The sequence below is a fragment of the Macaca thibetana genome, chromosome 7 (genome assembly GCF_024542745.1).
Source record: "Macaca thibetana thibetana isolate TM-01 chromosome 7, ASM2454274v1, whole genome shotgun sequence".
Lineage (NCBI taxonomy): Eukaryota > Metazoa > Chordata > Mammalia > Primates > Cercopithecidae > Macaca > Macaca thibetana.
In genome coordinates, this window is record NC_065584.1 from 49,253,860 (window position 1) to 49,271,946 (window position 18,087).

The 18,087-nt window shown below is 35.6% G+C and overlaps 1 protein-coding gene across 9 annotated transcripts in view; it reads right to left on the minus strand.

The window, feature by feature from the left end:
- Positions 1-18,087, minus strand: part of KIAA0586 (KIAA0586 ortholog) — a 123,773-nt gene that overhangs the window by 52,353 nt on the left and 53,333 nt on the right. For all 9 annotated transcript variants that reach the window (XR_007727671.1, XR_007727670.1, XR_007727672.1 and 6 more), the window contains 7 exons: positions 17,300-17,418; positions 12,180-12,379; positions 7,704-7,863; positions 6,743-6,965; positions 5,952-6,205; positions 4,646-4,722; positions 2,671-2,805 (listed from right to left, as the gene is read on the minus strand). Coding sequence is in view for 6 of the 9 variants with exons in the window: in XM_050799702.1 (XP_050655659.1) it covers positions 2,671-2,805; positions 4,646-4,722; positions 5,952-6,205; positions 6,743-6,965; positions 7,704-7,863; positions 12,180-12,379; positions 17,300-17,418 (1,168 nt within the window). In the remaining 3 variants the exon portion in view is untranslated. The remainder of the gene's footprint in view (positions 1-2,670; positions 2,806-4,645; positions 4,723-5,951; positions 6,206-6,742; positions 6,966-7,703; positions 7,864-12,179; positions 12,380-17,299; positions 17,419-18,087) is intronic.

The following is an 18,087-nucleotide window of genomic DNA, read 5'->3' on the forward strand; positions in this document are numbered from 1 at the left end:
CCTCCCCTCTTCTTCAACTCTCTGAAACAGACCATGGACTGGTTTTATCCTTACCCAAATTCTCAGACAGAATAGTTGATCCCATCAGTGAAATATGAACTCACAGGTCAAAAGAACCAGATACCTGAGAAGTCAATAAGTTTAAAAAAGAAAAAAAAACAGACAACAAAGTGAATGATATTAATCAGACAGACAGACACAGAGTAGGTGATAAGAAAATACATTAAAATGCAAAGCAAAAAAAAAAGAAAACAAGAATGTCAAGTACGAAAAATACAATAAATGGGATGAACAGTATGGTAGAGAACAAATTAATAGTTAGCAGATCAGATTGGGGAGCTCTCCCAGAACGGAGAAGAAAAGAAAGAGATAGAAAATTTAAGGTATAAAAATAGAAATAGAAGTGTCAATATCTAGAAATAAGAGTTTGGGAGGCGGGGGGTGGAAATGAAAGGGAGAAAGAAATAATGAAGATAAATTTCCCAGCATCTAAAAGATAAAAAGGTCTGATAAAATTGAACAAATAAATACAGATATTAGTGATTTTCAAAAAGAAAACTGGGATTAGTCAGTGGAATTTATAAATTATGCAGACACTTCTGCTATTTGCCATCTCTTTTTGTACCATTTGCTTGTCTCATTCTCACTCCCTCCTTCCCTCTCCCTCTTTCTCTCTCCTTTTCCCGCGTACATGCACTTTCTCTCTCTGTACATGCACTTTCTCTCTCTCCCGTCCCTTCTTTCTCTCTCTCAACTTACTGGTTTCGATACTAAGCACCTTAGTTTCTGCAGCTATGAGAGTACGTTTTTGAATTTAGCAACACAGACATCACAACTAATATTTTTCCGGTGAAATCAATTTTTGGTCTGCTGCTAACTAAAGTTACAGAAAATTTAATTATTTTAAATTTAGAAGGAATATGTTAAGGAATATGTTAAGCTTTCATTTTTTCCCATTACTAAATTTTATATCTTCTCCTATCTTTCCTAATCATTTAAAGTTTTAAGAATAAAAATAGGGGCCGGGCGCGGTGGCTCAAGCCTGTAATCCCAGCACTTTGGGAGGCTGAGACGGGCGGATCACGAGGTCGGGAGATCGAGACCATCCTGGTTAACACGGTGAAACCCCGTCTCTACTAAAAAATACAAAAAACTAGCCGGGCGAGGTGGCGGGCGCCTGTAGTCCCAGCTACTCGGGAGGCTGAGGTAGGAGAATGGCGTGAACCTGGGAGGCGGAGCTTGCAGTGAGCCGAGATCCGGCCACTGCACTCCAGCCTGGGCGCCAGCGCGAGACTCCGTCTCAAAAAAAAAAAAAAAAAAAAAAAAAAAAAAGAATAAAAATAGGAAATAAAACCAACCATCTCCTTGGGCCCTATATAGTCTTTAGATCTCCAGCTCATCTAAAGCCAGTTAACATTTGTTCATGCAAAGACAACCAGATATGATAGAAACAGCACTATAGATCAAGAATCCTAGTCCCAGCTCCATCATTAACCAGTCTGAATGACAATGTTGTATATTTCTACCTGGAATTTCCTTAAGCACCTTAAATTTGATGTGTATATCAAACTCATTACTTTCCCCATAAAATCTGGCACTCTTCTCTCTGCACTTCTAAGCCAACAACTCTACAATCACCTACCCAGGCTCCCAAGGTAGGAACTTCAAGATTATCCTTAAAAAAAAAGCTTCTTTACCTTTCTCAACCAATGACCAATTACTGTCAATCCTATGCCCTTAAATTTAAATCTCTCTCCTCTCTATTTCTGCTGTAACTGTCTTTGTTCATATTATCATTCTCTCTTGCTGGGTCTACTACAGTGGTGTTCTGACAGATCCCCCCCGTCTCCCTCATTTGTTTATGGCTTCATACTCCTTCCTAAGGCAACTCCTTTGCCCAAAAACCTTCATGGGCTCCACAGTGCCCAAGCCTTAACATGGCCTAAATAAAATGTTCTTTATGATCATCTGGTTCAATCTACTTCTCCACACATATCTGATTCTTTATCTAAAGTTCTAGCCACACAGAAATTTTCAATACTTTCCAAATATGCTTTAATATTTCTTGGCTCTCATCCCTTAACAAATGGTATTTCTGCTTCTGAAATGCCCTTCCCCCCTTTCATTGCTGCCTGCAAAGTCCTACTCTATCTTTAAAGACTGACATCAATGTAATATTGTGTATGAAGTGTCATCTAACTTCAAGCAGAGTCTTTTCTCCTGTGTGTTCATATAGCTTGTAAATACAGCTTGTAAATACAGCTATTTGATCAGTTATTGCACTGTTGAATAATTACTTGTGTAAGCCCTTATCTTCCTTCATGACTGTAAGCTGCTTAAAGGTAGGGGTCATGTCTTATTTATCTTTGTATCTTTTCCCAGGTTGTGTCTGGCATATAATGGATACTCAATAAATAATTGCATAATGAATGAATAATCCTCACAAAGCTTTAGCTTTTTTAGCTGTAGAATAAGGTGGTTGGAACAGATGGTCTAAATTCCTTTCAGTTATAAAACTCTACAGTTCTATGACTCCAAGTTAAAATTGCTATAACACTGACCCTTGAAAAAACAAAATACTAGCATGCTTTAACTAGTAGTAAGAATATTTTAATTTTTTTCCTGTATTTATATCTAACCAAAAAAAAAGTCATTAAAGTTAAAAAGTACCTCTGAATGACAGACTGCTTGCTGTGAAACTGCTGACTCCTGGTTTTGTTTAGCAAGAACAGAAAGAATTGCATCTGCATGAAATTTTTTATGGGGCATCCTAATCACTTGCCCTTCACTAGGAGGATCATCTTCCTAAAAGAAATGTAAAGACAATTAATAAAAATAAATTATTTCGAACAATTGCATTTTTCTCAATTTAAGATTAATAAAAACTTAGCAGTCATGAAATGACGGTATTAGCATTTTTGGAAAGGAGATGAACTCTTTATTTTCATCCAGTTCTCATTTCCATTTGTCTATAATAAAAGCCCTCTACCTTTGCCTCAAATATAAACCACAGTATAATTCGGTAACACGTAAACTGGAGACTATAAAAACATAAAAATCAAACCGTCTGTCCCATGCAGTTGAGCTACTATGAATATTAAATGTTTTTTACGATAGCACTGTTTTTGGGTCACAGCCTCCTCTTAGTATTTCTGCAGTAAAGCAATGCCACAGTGTGGCAATGGGGGCAAAGCATTGTAATGCTGCAACCTGGACCACAAGCAAAAATGAAAAACTGCAGAAGTATGGTATGGCAGCGATAGACCTCAATGTCCCTTTGCCTTTGGGCTGACATCCGGCTTACTTGGTGAGGGCGCTGGTACTGAAGACCCTCACTGGAGCACCCTGTATAGGCTTCTTCGTGCCTCAAAATAGGCTCGTCTCAACAATGAGGAACAGTGTGGGCCTCAGAGTCCAACAAAGGAGACTATCTTATAAATACAGGTATTAACATGATTTTAAATTATAAGTACCTATCCCCTAGCTATGTATAGATAAATGCCAACTGGTACATGACTTCGAGTTATTTGGGGTTTTTCCAGATTGTACTTTTGTATTTGACTTTATTATGAATTTGTAGCATAAGATTTAGGCGTAGTAAAAATAGCAAAATTAGAATTTAGTTTCAAATGTAGAAAAACAGAAACAAGTTATAATTTAGTCTTGGTTCGGTTTAGCTATTTACTTTAAATAAATTTAAACATGCTTTGCCACTTGAAAAAGTTCAAAGAAAGGAGAAAAGTGCTATCATGGTACACTAAATAGGCCAAATGTTAGTAATGCTTCTCTGAAAATAAAGATATCTCATTTATGCCTTCTTCCCATATTATTTCATAAAAGTGATTGCTGTGCTCTCTTCACAATTAACTCAACCAATTACTTGCAATAAATAATTACTGTTTAAAAACTGTTTCATTAAAATCTTATCAAAAACTTATTAATGAAGTATTTTCATAGGCCTATGTGAAATAACTTTAAAAAACAGCAACAATGCTTTAAAAAGATGTGAATAAATATAGATGATAGTTGAGTACAACTATCTTTCCTTGCTTAGGTTGTTTAAAAATATATAAAGTAAAGATTTCTATTCCTTAATGATTTTTTCAAAAGAAAATTCTTACTATCATTTCTATATATTTATATATAATGTGATATTTTTAAATACCAACTTTTGCTTCTACAGAGATAGATAAAAACTAGAAAGGGTTAGCATCCCTGGACCTCATTTTTCTTTTTAAGCCATTAAATTTAAACATTTATTAGCACAAAGAATTATAATCATGGTTAGGGAAAAATAACAAATGTATTATAAGAGAGTTGGTTGAAATAGGTAAGAGCCTGCTTAAATATTGTAAAGACAACATACAGAGGTAACAATTTGCAATCAGCTAGATTTCATTACCTAATTACATTAAATGTATTTTTTTTCCCTAGAGCCACAAGGGTGAATAATAACTTTTTTTCATTCTCACAATTATAAGATTATATAATGAAATGTGCAAGAAGCCCTAAATTATTTCATGGTTATTTTACTAAATTTTGTGTCTATAACTCAAAAAATTGAGAAAAAACCTGATCAATGGCAACCAATTCATAAAGATATTCTTCCTATCAGAATTCAGTGTTGGAGTCGATCGTTACTTACCATTTCAACAGCATCATGCAGAGTGCTGGATAAGCTATCATTAAGGTTTGTCAGGTACAGTCCTACATCTTCTAAAACTAGAAATTAAAATATAAAAATTTAGAAAAAAAAAAAAGAAACACAAATTTAGTAAATAATCTGACCACAAAGCCATAGCATATTAGATTCAAAATTATACTGCAATGGAAATATTGGCAAAGTTTATAAACAAGTAATTCACAAACTACTCAATCTTACCAGTTTTTTAAAAGTACAATTTATAACAAAGATGAGAATTTTGTTTAACCTACAAGTTTGTTAGAAATTAAAAACTATAAATATCAATTGTAGTTATGAAATTGAGAAACGGGTACTCTCATATACTGTTGATATAATTAAAACAGATTAAGAGCTAACAATCCTTTCTAGAACTTAAAGCAATAAAGTAGACTAAGCAATTTCACTTTAAGGCATGTATTCTAAGGAAGAGACTAGATAAGTGCATCAAAAATATATATACATGAAAGGATGGTAATTAGAGAGTTGTGTATAGACTGAAAGCATTGAAAACAATCTAAATGTCTTCTATTAAGGGAGTAAATAGACTACACAGCCATAAAAGAAAAATAAGAAAACTATGGAGTCATATTAAAAGATATCCACAATACATTATTAGGTAAAAAAAAATTCAGCTTTCAGGCTGTGTGTGGTGTTTCAGGCCTACAATTTCAGCCCTTTGGGAGGCCAAGGCGTGCGGATCACTTGAGCTCAGACGTCTGAGACCAACCTGGGCAAAATGGCGAAATCTCATCTCTACAAAAAAATATAAAAGTTAGCCCGGCATGGTGGCACATGCCTGTAGTCCCAGTTACTCAGAAGGCTGAGGTGGGAGTATTGCTTGAGCCCAGGAAGTTGAGGCTGCAGTGAACCATGATCACGCCACTGCACTCTAGCTTGGAGGACAGAGTGAGAACCTGTCTCAAAAAAAAAAAAAAAAAAAAAAAAAAAAATTCAGGTTTCAAAACAATATGCATAATAAGATCCTATTTTTAAAGGTAAACATACATCCATAGACAAAAAAGACTGGAAAGGTCTACCCAAAACCATTAATAGTGATATTATTTCTAGAGGGTGGGATTATGAGGAAGATTTTACTTTCTGAAGTTAAGACCCAGAAAAGTTAACTAAATTGCATTGAGTCCCCCATTCTTTCTACCGTACCATGTTAAATCTTGAAAGTTAAGTAAAAACACTTTAAACAGGAAAGTATTACTTAGGGGATTACCATAATCTAACAAGTGAAATCAATTAATACAAATTAACTTACGCTTGGGGGCCAATTTTTGACCACAGCTAAATAAAATCTCTCCTTCAGAGACGGGTTTATCTAAAGTTTCAGTTTCAGTGACAGTAACACTCAATGTGCTCTCCAGTGTTGATGAATCAGAACCTGGCATCTGTGAAGGGGAAGGGGCCTTGGTGCCAGCAGGAAATGGCATAAAGGAAACTGGCTCTGGAGGTGGAGGCTGAGCAGGGAAATCCATACTCTCTGGTTCTTCATCCTTAGCCACAGACATTACACTAAGAAAATAAACACATATTTTGAGCTTGTTAGGTCACTGAAGGCCTGTATTCATTTTGATATAAAAAATAGACTTGAAGACTATGTCTCCTTTAGCGAAATATTTTCTTAAATCTGCACTACTATAATTAACAAGATTTTTAAAAATTGTTTTCATGCTTTAATCATAGGCCATCTTGAAAGCTCTTCCAGACATCAAATAAATCTACATAGAGATATATAAAAATACAAAAGTTAACTGATGATAGTAAACAATGACCCACAATAGTGAGAAATTGTTTTCTATTTTATTAACAATGTAATAGATACCTTTATTTCTATCTGTTTCAAACCTTTTAAGAAAAAAGGTGAAGGTATAATTTGATAGTTTTTCAAAACTCAAAATTTATGAAAGTTCTTTCTTTCAAAGTATAAGGTAGTTTATAAACTATCTGTGGTTTATAAAGCTTTGTATAATATTTCTATGTTTTCAACGGATTACAGAAGTCAAACGTAAGTTGAAATGTACAGTTACTAGTGAGTATGTTCTCATTTACATAGCTCTTGGATGAAGTTCTTCTTGAGGTGAGTTAGGGTTCTCTTCTTCCAGTGGCAGGTCTCCATCACCCCATGGCTTGGGAAGCTCTGGGCTCGATACCTTCAATTTATCAATGGAAATATCTGACAAAGTTGGGGTAAAAACTGCCACCGCTGGAGGAGGTGTAGTAGTAGGGGTAACCGTTGGAGTTTTAACAAGCATGATGGCAGGCATATCATCTCCTAAAGATTTTTTTTTTAAAAAAAGAAAAAGATAGTAGTCAGTAAAGAACTCCATAGGATGGCATGATACATTGCTTCAGATATCCTTTACCATTTTAGCACACAAATAATGGCAATTATAATTAATAATAATAATGACAATGGTGGTAGCCATTAATGTGAAAATCCCTAAATTTAATAAAGCATTAAAAAATACCCTTGAGAAGATATAGTTTTTAATACTTAAAGTAGTCTAAGCATCTATTCAATTATATACTTTTTTTTTTTTTTTTGAGACAGAGTCTCACTCTATCACCCAGGGTGGAGTGCAATGCTGCGATATTGGCTCACTGCAACCTCTGCCTCCCGGGATCAAGCAATTCTCCTGCCTCAGCCTCCTGAGTAGCTGGGATTACAGGCACATGCCACCACGCCTGGCTAATTTTTGTATTTTTAGTAGACAGGGGTTTCACCATGTTTGTCAGGCTGGTCTCAAACTCTTGACCTCGTGATCCACTGCCTCAGCCTCCCAAACTGCTGGGATTATAGGTGTGAGCCACCATGCCTGGCCTCAATTACAGACTTAAAGAAGTTGCAATCAATTCCTAAATTTCTTTGTGAGAAAAAAATGATTTACTAAAACCTAGTAAGCAACAAGTACATATACAATAATCTCAAAAAGCATCTTATAAGACAATCATGAAACTGTATTTAATAGTTGCTAATATTAAAACTGAGTTATAGAAATAAAGTTTCTACCTTTTTCAGCATATATTTCTTTCACAGGAAAAGTCATATCATGATCTGAATCACAGGGAGAAGAATCTGGAGTCTTTACCAAAACACACTCCTTAGTAGGTGATGAAGGTGAGCAAGGAGGCGTAGGCTGTGGAGTAGCCAGTGGGGTACACACTCTTGCCTAAAATAAATTAATACAATAAGATAAACTGTGTTTATAATCACCCAAATAAAAGTAATTTGAAATAATAACATGAACTCATTCATAGGCTACATATAATTTAAATTGATGGTGGGGTTAAGTACCCTACCTCTTGAACCTCTACCTGTTAGTCTACAACTGGCCTGCAGAAAGTCGCAGGCAATTGAAATAACTCTGCCTCTGAAGTGGTCTCCACAGAATTCTAAGGCACCCTCTTTTAAAATAGAGAAGAGGTAATTTACATTCCTACCAACAGTGTATAAACATTCCCTTTTCTCTGCAGCCTCACTAGCATCTGTTGGTGTGTATTTTGCTGTTATTAGTTTGTTTTTAAAATTTTTAATTTTTAATTTTTGTGGGTACATAGGAAGTGTATATATTTATGGCGATCTGTTTTTTTTTTTTTTTACTTTTTAATAATAGCCATTCTGACTGAAATGGTATCTCACTGTGGTTTTAATTTGCATTTTTCTGATGATTAGTGATGATGAGCATTTTTTCATATGTTTGTTGACGGCTTGTATGTCTTCTTTTGAGACCATACTGGGTATATACCCCAAGGATCATTATACCAAAAAGACACATGCACTCATAAGTTCATTGCCACACTATTCACAACAGCAAAGATGTGGAGTCAACCTAGGAGCCCATCAATGGTGGACTGAATAAAGAAAATGTGGTATACATACATCATGGAATACCACACAGCCACAAAAAAGAACAAAATCATGTTATTTGCAGCAACATGGATAGAGCTGGAGGCCATAATCCTGAACAAACTGAGGAAGAAAAAAACAAATACCACATGTTTTCACTTATAAGTGAGAGCTAAACATTCAGCACACATAGACATAAACATGAGAACAGTAGACACTGTGGGCTATGATGGCAGGGGGCAGGAGGGAAGAAGGGGGGAATGGGTTGAAAAACTACTTTTGGGTACTACGCTCACTATCTGGGTCCAATATATCCATATAACAGTCCTACACATGTACCCCCTATACCTAAAATAAAAGCTGAAATTTTAAAAATAAAGAAGACAGAAAGATTAAACAGACAAAGCTGAAGATCAAACCCAATTACAAACATGAAGGAAAGGCATAAAACAGAAAGGAAGCATTTTAACTGATTGACAAGATACCAAACAAAAAATCAGCCTTTTGGAACACACAAAAAACTGAGTATATAAAAAGTAATGGAAGGATAAGAAAAAGTGGGAGTTAGAGAGAAGCGAAGACAGCAGGGAGATGGAAAGTACTGGAGAAGGAAAAATGTAACAATTTAATATTAATTTGTTGAATAGGTAATCATTCAAATGGTTCAAACTTCAAAAGGTACAAAAGGATAGTGAAAATTAAGTGTGTCTCCTGCTCTTGTCCTTTCTACCTAGAGCCCTTCCTCAGAGTTATCAAATAATCTTGACTTCAGTCATTTCATGTGTATGATATATGGATATATCTATGGACTAAGTTCCCAGAAGTGGGACTGCTCAATTAAAGAACTAATTATGTTTTTAATTTGAATAGATATTGCCAGCTTTCCTGCTACAGGATTTTACTATTTTACACTACCACCAGAAGGTAGGAAAATGACAACTTCCCCCAGAATTATCAAACTTTTAGAGTTTTGCCTATTTGACAGTAAAAATTGCATTTCAATAACTTGTTTTCTTATTATCTATGAGGTTGATCATCTTCATCTTTTTATATGTACACGGGTGATTTGTATTTCTTCTATGTGTATGAACTGTCTGTTCTTGTCCTCTGACCATTTTAAAAATACATTATTTGGGCCAGGCACGGTGGCTCACGCCTGTACTTCCAGCACTTTTGGAGGCTGAGACAGGTAGATCATGAGGTCAGGAGTTCGAGACCGCCTGGCTAACATGGTGAAACCTCGCTTCTACTAAAAATGCAAAAATTAGCTGGGTGTGGTGGCGGGCAACCGTAATCCCAGCTACTTAGGAGGCTGAGGCAGGAGAATCATTTGAACCTGGGAGGCAGAGGTTGCAGTGAGCCAAGACAGCACCACTGCACTCCAGCCTGGGCGACATGAGTGAAACTCCGTCTCAAAAAAAAAAAAAAAAAAAAAAAAAAAAAAAAAAAAAAAAAATATATATATATATATATATATATATATATATATAAAAAAAAATATAATTTGACTTTTTCTTCATTCTAAAAAGTCTTTATATAAGGTGATTATGCTTTATTTATTCTGTATTATGGGTTGCAAATTAAGATGCAATTTAAAACCATGAAGCATATTAGAATTTCTATAGCATTGCTTAATAATTAGTGTACTCTTAGCCTTCATTTTAAAATGAAAGAAGTACACTATGTCTTTTTTTCTTCTTGACTGCATAAACATAGAGCATGGAAGTGTTGTTTTCAAATATAACACTATATTTAATATATATAACTCAGCATGATTAAAGAATCCGAAGGTATTCTTCTAGTATTGGTAATGGATAATAAAAATGATAAACTATTAGTAACTGAGTATTTATTTACCAAGTTCTAGGCACTAGATTAAGCTCTGTCCATATATCATCTCACTTAATCTTCCACAAAACTTTGGCTAAGAAAACAGTACCATAAAGATGTCAATCCTTCTTAAATGAAACCAGTCAAAATTGGTTTAATTCCCACTGAAATCTCAACAATATTTTTTATAGAACTTAAGAACTAACTTTAAAATATATGTAAGAGATTAAAAGGCCAAGAAAAGCCATGACAATTCTGAAGATAAAGAGTTAATAAGTCGCAGGCTGGGAGTAGTGCTTGCCCTACTAGATATTCAGTAAGCAGATTTTGGCAAAGCCATGGTCATTTAAACTAAGTATTCTATCTTTATTACAGAGATAAAACTAAAGTAGTGGAGCTTGGAATTCAAATTCCAAGTTTTACCAACCCCAAAGTCCAAGCTCTTTACCCTGGTTTTCCCACATTTTCTCATCCAATTACCCTCCTGAAAATACATGCAATACATAGGCAAAAAGCAAACCAAAGTAATTGGCATAGAAAAAACCATGACCCTGACCACATCTGTACTGCATATATTCCCAATGAGCTCATAAAGCACAGATCAAAACTACAGATCAAATCTTTGGCACACTAATCACATTATACCACAACAATCTCTACAAAAGTAAAATATAGTATGTAACTTTATGTTTATACATAGAATGATGTTTAAATGTTTCACGTACGTAAAATGATGTCCTTGTGATCTATAGGATCAGAAGTAACTACAGTTTTAAATAGCTGGTAATACAGAGTAAATTTTGGCTTCGTATAATAGGTTATAAATTCTTTTTAACACAAGTAAGGTTGATTAAACAAGCAATAAAAGTTCCTGAAATTTTCTCTTAAAGATTAAAAATATCAGTTTATATAATAACGCAAAGCAATATATGATCCTTGGCTATATCTTGATTTAAAAAAAACTATAAAGGATATTTTTCAAACAATTAGGGAAATCTAAATATAGTCTCTATATTCTATATTACTAACATGTCAGTGTTAAATTTGGGGGGTCTGATAATGTTTGGTTATGTAAGAAAGCAACTTGTTCTGTGGTGATACTGCTGATGCTTCTGAGGTAAAGTGTTATGCTGTCTGTAACTTTCAAATGGTTTTTAAAGGATATATAATACATAGCAGATATAAAGAGATTTTTATAAGTGTGCCAAAATATTATCAATCAATAAATATGAATGACCCTTGAATAAGTAACTAAATAAAAACATAGGTTTGAACTGTGAGAGGCCAATCATACAAATTTGGTTTTTTCAACCAAATGTGGATCAAAAACAGTATTCATGAGATAAGAAATGCATATATATAGAGGGCTGATGTTTTATATTCTTCAGTTTTACAGGGCCAACTATGAGACTTGAGTATGCAAGGACTGGCCAATTTTCCATGTATACCAATAACTGTATAGGTAAAGGGTGTACAGATGTTCATTGTATCATATTTTCAACTATTGTATAGATTTAAAAGTTTTTAAAATAAAATGCTGGGGGAAATGTTACTTTAATCATAGCAACAAGGAATAAAATTCTACCACAAGTTGGGCATGGTGGCTGGTGCCTGTAATCCCAGCTACTCAGGAGGCTGAGGCAGGAGGATCACTTAAGCCCAGAAGTTCAAGACCAGCCAGGGCAATATATAAAGACCATGTCTCTAAAAATGATAATACTTCTACCACAAACCATGATCTTATGGTATGTGGCTTAAAATTCATCTATTTTACTATTCTTCAATAAATGTATCCAAAATTCCCCATACCGGCAAATATGTTTCATTTGTTGAAGCATCCCCAGAAACACCTGTAGCAACAGGACCTTGCTTCTTTGCTTCTCTGTCACCCAGCATGACCTCAATGGTCTCAGCAAGGGCTTCGTTCACAAAATGGTTAATCACGTCTGAGTTCACAGGAACACCAGCATCAACAAAAAGCTGGAGGGTGCCACTGCTTGTTCCTTCCACTAAAAGTAAAAAAAAAATCAGAATGAGTGGGCAAGAAACAAGCTTGCAATTCAAACTTTCATTATTATTATTATTATTATTACTATTATTATTATTACTTTTCTTGAGATGGAGTCTCACTCTGTCACCCAGGATGGAGTGCAGTGATATGATCTTGGCTCACTGCAACTGCCACCTCCCAGGTTCAAGCGATTCTCCTGCCTCAGCCTCCTGAACAGCTGGGACTACAGGCATGTGCTACCATGCCTGGCTAATTTTTGTATTTTTAGTAGAGATGGGGGTTTCGCCATGTTGGCCAGGCTGGTCTTGAACTCCTGACATCAGGTGATCTACCTGCCTCGGCCTCCCTAAGTGCTGGGATTATAGACGACAGCCACCACGCCTGGACCAAACTTTCATTCTTAAAAGTTCAGAGATGCCAATATATGTGTATGGAGGTGAGTGGGGGAGGGTGGAAAGAGGAATAAAAATGAAAATACAAACATATCTACTTATGAAAAAGACTAAGTGGACAACTTACATAACAAATATTCTCTGTAAATAAAAAAAAAAGGGAGACGAAAATTTACTTAGGTGGCCTCTTCTCTACTACTATAGAATTTAGTGATAAAAATGGGCACATTAAATGCCCTCATCTGAATACAACTCACATTTCCAAGAGTATAACAAGAGGAAACTCTGTGACAGATCTCGACTAAAACAAAAGAATGCACTAAATATGAAGGCAAATCTCCCTTCCTTCTAGTTCCAGATACATCAGTTATTAACATCTACTGCAGTTGAGGTGCTTGTTATCATATGTCCTATAGGTATATTAATTTCTGAATGGGTTGTACTTTTCACTTACATTAATGTACATCAAATTAAGTAAAACTTCCTGAATAGACTTTACTTGACTTAAAGTAGTGATATTTATAAAGCTCCATGTGGAAAATAAGTGGATACTAATCTGTACAACCTGATGGAGATGTGACCTCATCAAAGAGTACTCCTTAAGTAATACAACTATAGTAACAATATCCAGAATTCCCTAAAAAGTGGGTAGAAGTGTAGTGGGATCACTTGTTGATGGGGTAAGTAACAGCAATTTGCTCTTGAGTTACCAGAGCAGAGACTATCACGATCCCAAATTTATATTCAACAATATATGTTGATACATCTCCTTTTTAGTTTCCATAATTCACTCTTTGAGCATGGCCAAAAATCAGAACATCTTTTTTATAAGGCCTAAAATCCCTACCCAGACACTGGCAAAACAAAAGCAAACACCAATCTTTTACAGGGAAGAAAACAGGATCTAAATAACCAATTTGTAAATTGTCTGATTTTCACCAGGAAAACAATTTTCTCATAAATTTTTTGTTCATTTTTGTCCTTCCCTCAAAGATGAGATGATAAAGAAAACCAGGATAGTAACAACAGAAGGCATGTGAGCTATGCTAAACAGGAGAAATTAACCAAATGCAACAATAAACTCTATGAAGCTGGGATATAGGGTATGGCTGAGTGGGGAATGAAGAAGAGTAAAGCAAAGAAAATAGAGCAAATAATAACTCCAAGGCTTTAGAGATTATGCATGCTGGGAGAATTGTGATATCAAAAATGAGAAGCATTTTAGACATACTAAGGATGAGATGCCAGGGGAGCATCAAGCAGAATATTCACCAACCAGCAGAACTGCAAGTTGTCGGCCCAAATACATGGCTTAGGGTTCATCAACTGACACAGGATAACTAATGTCAGGAGGAAACTGGAAAAAACAGAAAAGAGGGCAAAGCATGGGAACTAGTGAAATAAATGTATTCAAGTAGCAGAAAATAAAATGAGAAAATGAAGGTCTTAAAGAAGTTAAAAAAAAAAAAAAAAAAAAAAAAAAAAAAACAAGAGGAAGAATAACAGAATGAAGTTTAAGAAGCCAACACCAGGAGAAGAGTTTAAGAATCAGAGATGGTCAATAGTGCCTATGCTTGAGCCATCCACTAAAACAAGGATTTGAAAAAGGATTTGAAGCATTTTTGACAAGCAAATGCTGTGAGAAAGGAGTTTCCTGAAGGAGAGGGCAAAAGAAGGCCAACCCATAAGGACTAAAGAGGAAGTGGGTAATGAGAAATTAAAGTGGTGAATATAGACTCTGAAGTCTAGGATTCGGGCTGTTAAAGGATAGTCTACGAGGGAGAAAGAATAGCTTATCCTGAGGCTGGAAAGAAGAAAAAAGTAGAGATAATGGTAAACAGGAATGAAAAAAAAAAAAAAAAAAAAAAAAAAACAAAGTTAGAAAAACTTTCACTATCCGATTTCAAGTCTTACTATTAAATTACAGTAATCAATAAGTATGGTATTAGTATAACTTGCAGGTGAATGGGATAGGATACAAAGCCCAAAAACAAGATACACACATACATAACCAACTGATGCTCAACCAAGGTGTTAAGGTAGTTCAATGGAGTAAGGATAATCTTTTCAACAAATGATACTAGAACAGCTGGATATCCATATGCCAAAAAACACCCAAACAAAAAAGAACTTGATCCTTACTTCACACCATAAAACTTAACTCAAAATAAACTAAAACCTAAATGTGTAATCTAAAACCATACATCTTCTAGAAGAAAACATAGAAAACTATCTTAGTGATCTTGGGTTAGCAAAGATTTTTTAAAAACAGCATGCAAAAATCCCTACAAACTACTAGAAAAAGCCTGATAAATTAGTCTTCTTCAAAATCAATCTTTTTGTCTTCAAAATATAATGCTGAGAAAACAAAAAGGCAAAACACAAAGTAGAAGAAAATATTTACAAAACATATCCAATGAAGGACTTGTATCCAGAATAGATAAAATACTTCATACTCAGTAATATGAAGACACAACTCAAACTTAAAAATGGTCAAAAGATTTAAAAAGATTTCACCAAAGTAAATATACAGATGGCAAATAAACACATTAAAAAGTTGTACATCATTAGTAATTATACTACTCAGTTATTAGTAGTTAAGGAAATACCTCCACATATGTTCAGAAATGGCAAGAATTATAAACACTGACAACACCAAGTCACCAAGTGTTGGGGAGGATGTGGAGCAACTAAAGTCGCATACACTGCTGGGTGGAATGCAAAATAGTATACTCACTTTTGGAAATGTTTAGCAGTTTCTTATAAAGTTAAACATTTACTTATCATATGACCAAGCAAAATTAAAAGATTTCAACACAAACATTTGCTTACAAATGTTCGTAGCAGCTTTATTCATAATAGCCAAAAACTGAAAAGACTATGAACGTCCATCAACTGGTAAATGGATTGACAAATTATGGTATATCTATACATTATAGTATTACTACATGCAATAGCATGATTGTCAAAATATTGTGCTAATAAAAGAAGCCAGCCAACAACGGGCTACATATTGCATGATTACATATGTATGAAATTCTAGAAAAGGTAAAAATACAGTAATAGAAAGCAGGTCAGTGTTGTTTGAGGCCAGTGGGCATGAGTGAGGTTTAGGAATTAACTGCAATATAGCATAACGAAGCTTTTGGAGAAGACAGAAATGTTTTTCTATCTCATGATTATGTGGCTAATATATAGCTGTGTGAACTTGTCAAAACTTGTCAAACTGGGCCAGGTGCAGTGACTCACTCTTGTAATCCCAGTGTTTTTGGAGGCTGAGGCAGGAGGACCACTTGAGGCCAGGAGTTTGAGATTAGCCTGGGCAATATAGCAAGACCCCATCTCTACAAAATGTACTGATTGATTGATTGAGATAGAGTCTCACTTTATTGCCCAGGCTGGAGTGCAGTGACGTGATCTTGGCTCACTGCAACCTCCACCTCCTGGGTTCAAGAAATTCTCCTGTCTCAGGTTCCGGAGTAGCTGGAATTACAGGTGTGTGCCACCATACCCAGCTGATTTTTGTATTTTTCATAGAGACAGGGTTTCACCATATTGGCCAGGCTGATCTTGAACTCCTCACCTCAGGTGATCTGCCCTCCTTGGCCTACCAAAGTGCTGGGATTACAGGCGTGAGCCACTGTGCCTGGCCCCAAAATTATTTTTAGCTGGGCATGGTGGTGCATACCTATGGTCCTAATTACTTGGGAGGCTGAGGCAGGAGAGTTGCTTGAGCCCAGGAGTTAGAGGTTACAGTGGGTTATGATCATGTCACTGCAGTCCAGGCTCTAGCCTAGATGACAGAAGGAGACCCTGGCTCTAATTAAAACAAACAAACAAAAAACTTGTCAAACTGTACACTTAGAAGTGGTGACTTTTATGGCAAGTAAACTTACCTCAAAAAAACAAGAAGGAGGTGGAAAGGAAGAAAAATATGAGGAAGAGGGAGAAGGAAAAAATGGGGAAGAGAAGGGGGAGAAGAAAAGGAAAAGGGGGAAGGAGAAAAAGAAGAGGAAGAAAAGAAAAAAAATGGAGAAGAGAAAGGGGGAGAAGAAGAGGGAAGGAGGGAAGGAAAAAAAGAATGGCATAGGCTCCATAAAGAAAGGCTCATTTTAACCATTCAATGAATAATTAAACTCTTGTTGGGTTTCAGGCAAGGACTAGGCACAAAAGGAGAAACATCCTTAAATCCTAAGTAATTTATAATCTAAAGGGTGAGACAGATATGGAAACCAACTTTAATATAATCTGATAATTACTATAACAAAAATATGTACAAAGTACTATGGGGATAACAGAGATTTGGGGTGGGAGGTATGAAGAGTGGTTTAATAATCTGAAAGCTGCAATATGAAATAAGAGGATGAGAGAGAACTAACCATCACCAAAGAAGTACTAGGAAGTAAGGTTAGAAGAACTTACCTTTTGTTACTGGAGAATTTACTTGACCTCTGGAATATATAAATCCACAATGAACTAAAGCTTTTGTCTTTTAATAAAAACAAAAAAGATTCCATTTCACTTACCAATGTCAGAAGTCAGTGGGTTACTTGTCTCACTGACTGAAACACTGATATTAGGTGCAATCTGTTGCTGGATTGGAAAGAGCCCAGAGATAATTCTTGACATTATTTCTTGCTCTACCCTGAGGGGATGGTGGGGTAGATAAAAGTTAAGATTCCTCAATTTGATTGAAATGTAAAAAATGTCAGACGTACCACCCTTAAAAATAACCTTTATCAATGTCACAAACGTGTTGGTGTGAAAGCAGTCATTCTGAAAGTTAAATCTAGAAGAAAAAAAATAAAACGGGCTGGGCATCATGGCGCACACCTGTAATCTCAGCACTTTGGGAGGCCACGTTGGGCAGATTGCTTGAGCTCAGGAGTTCAAGATCATCCTGGGAAACAGGGCAAAACACTGTCTCTACAAAAAATACAAAAATTAGCTGGGCATGGTGGTACGTGCCTGTAGTCCCAGCTGCTCAGAAGGCTGAGGTGGGAGGATGGCTTGAGCCCAGGAGGTCGAGGCTGCAGTGAGCCATGATCACACTATGCACTACAGCCTAGGCAATAGAGTGAGACTCTGTCTCAAAAAAAAAAAAAAAAAAAAAAAAGTGCCTCTGAAGAAGATAAACCACAGTAAACAGAATCTCCTTGTGGGAGAGAGTTTACAAAATCAAATTAAAATCTTCCAGATTAGTCTAATGAAAAGCTTAAAAGAACTCCAAAACTCAAAATAAGACTTGGACCAATGACTATCTGGCATATCATGTACCTAAACTGTTTGATTTCCACTCTGAGCGCACACATAA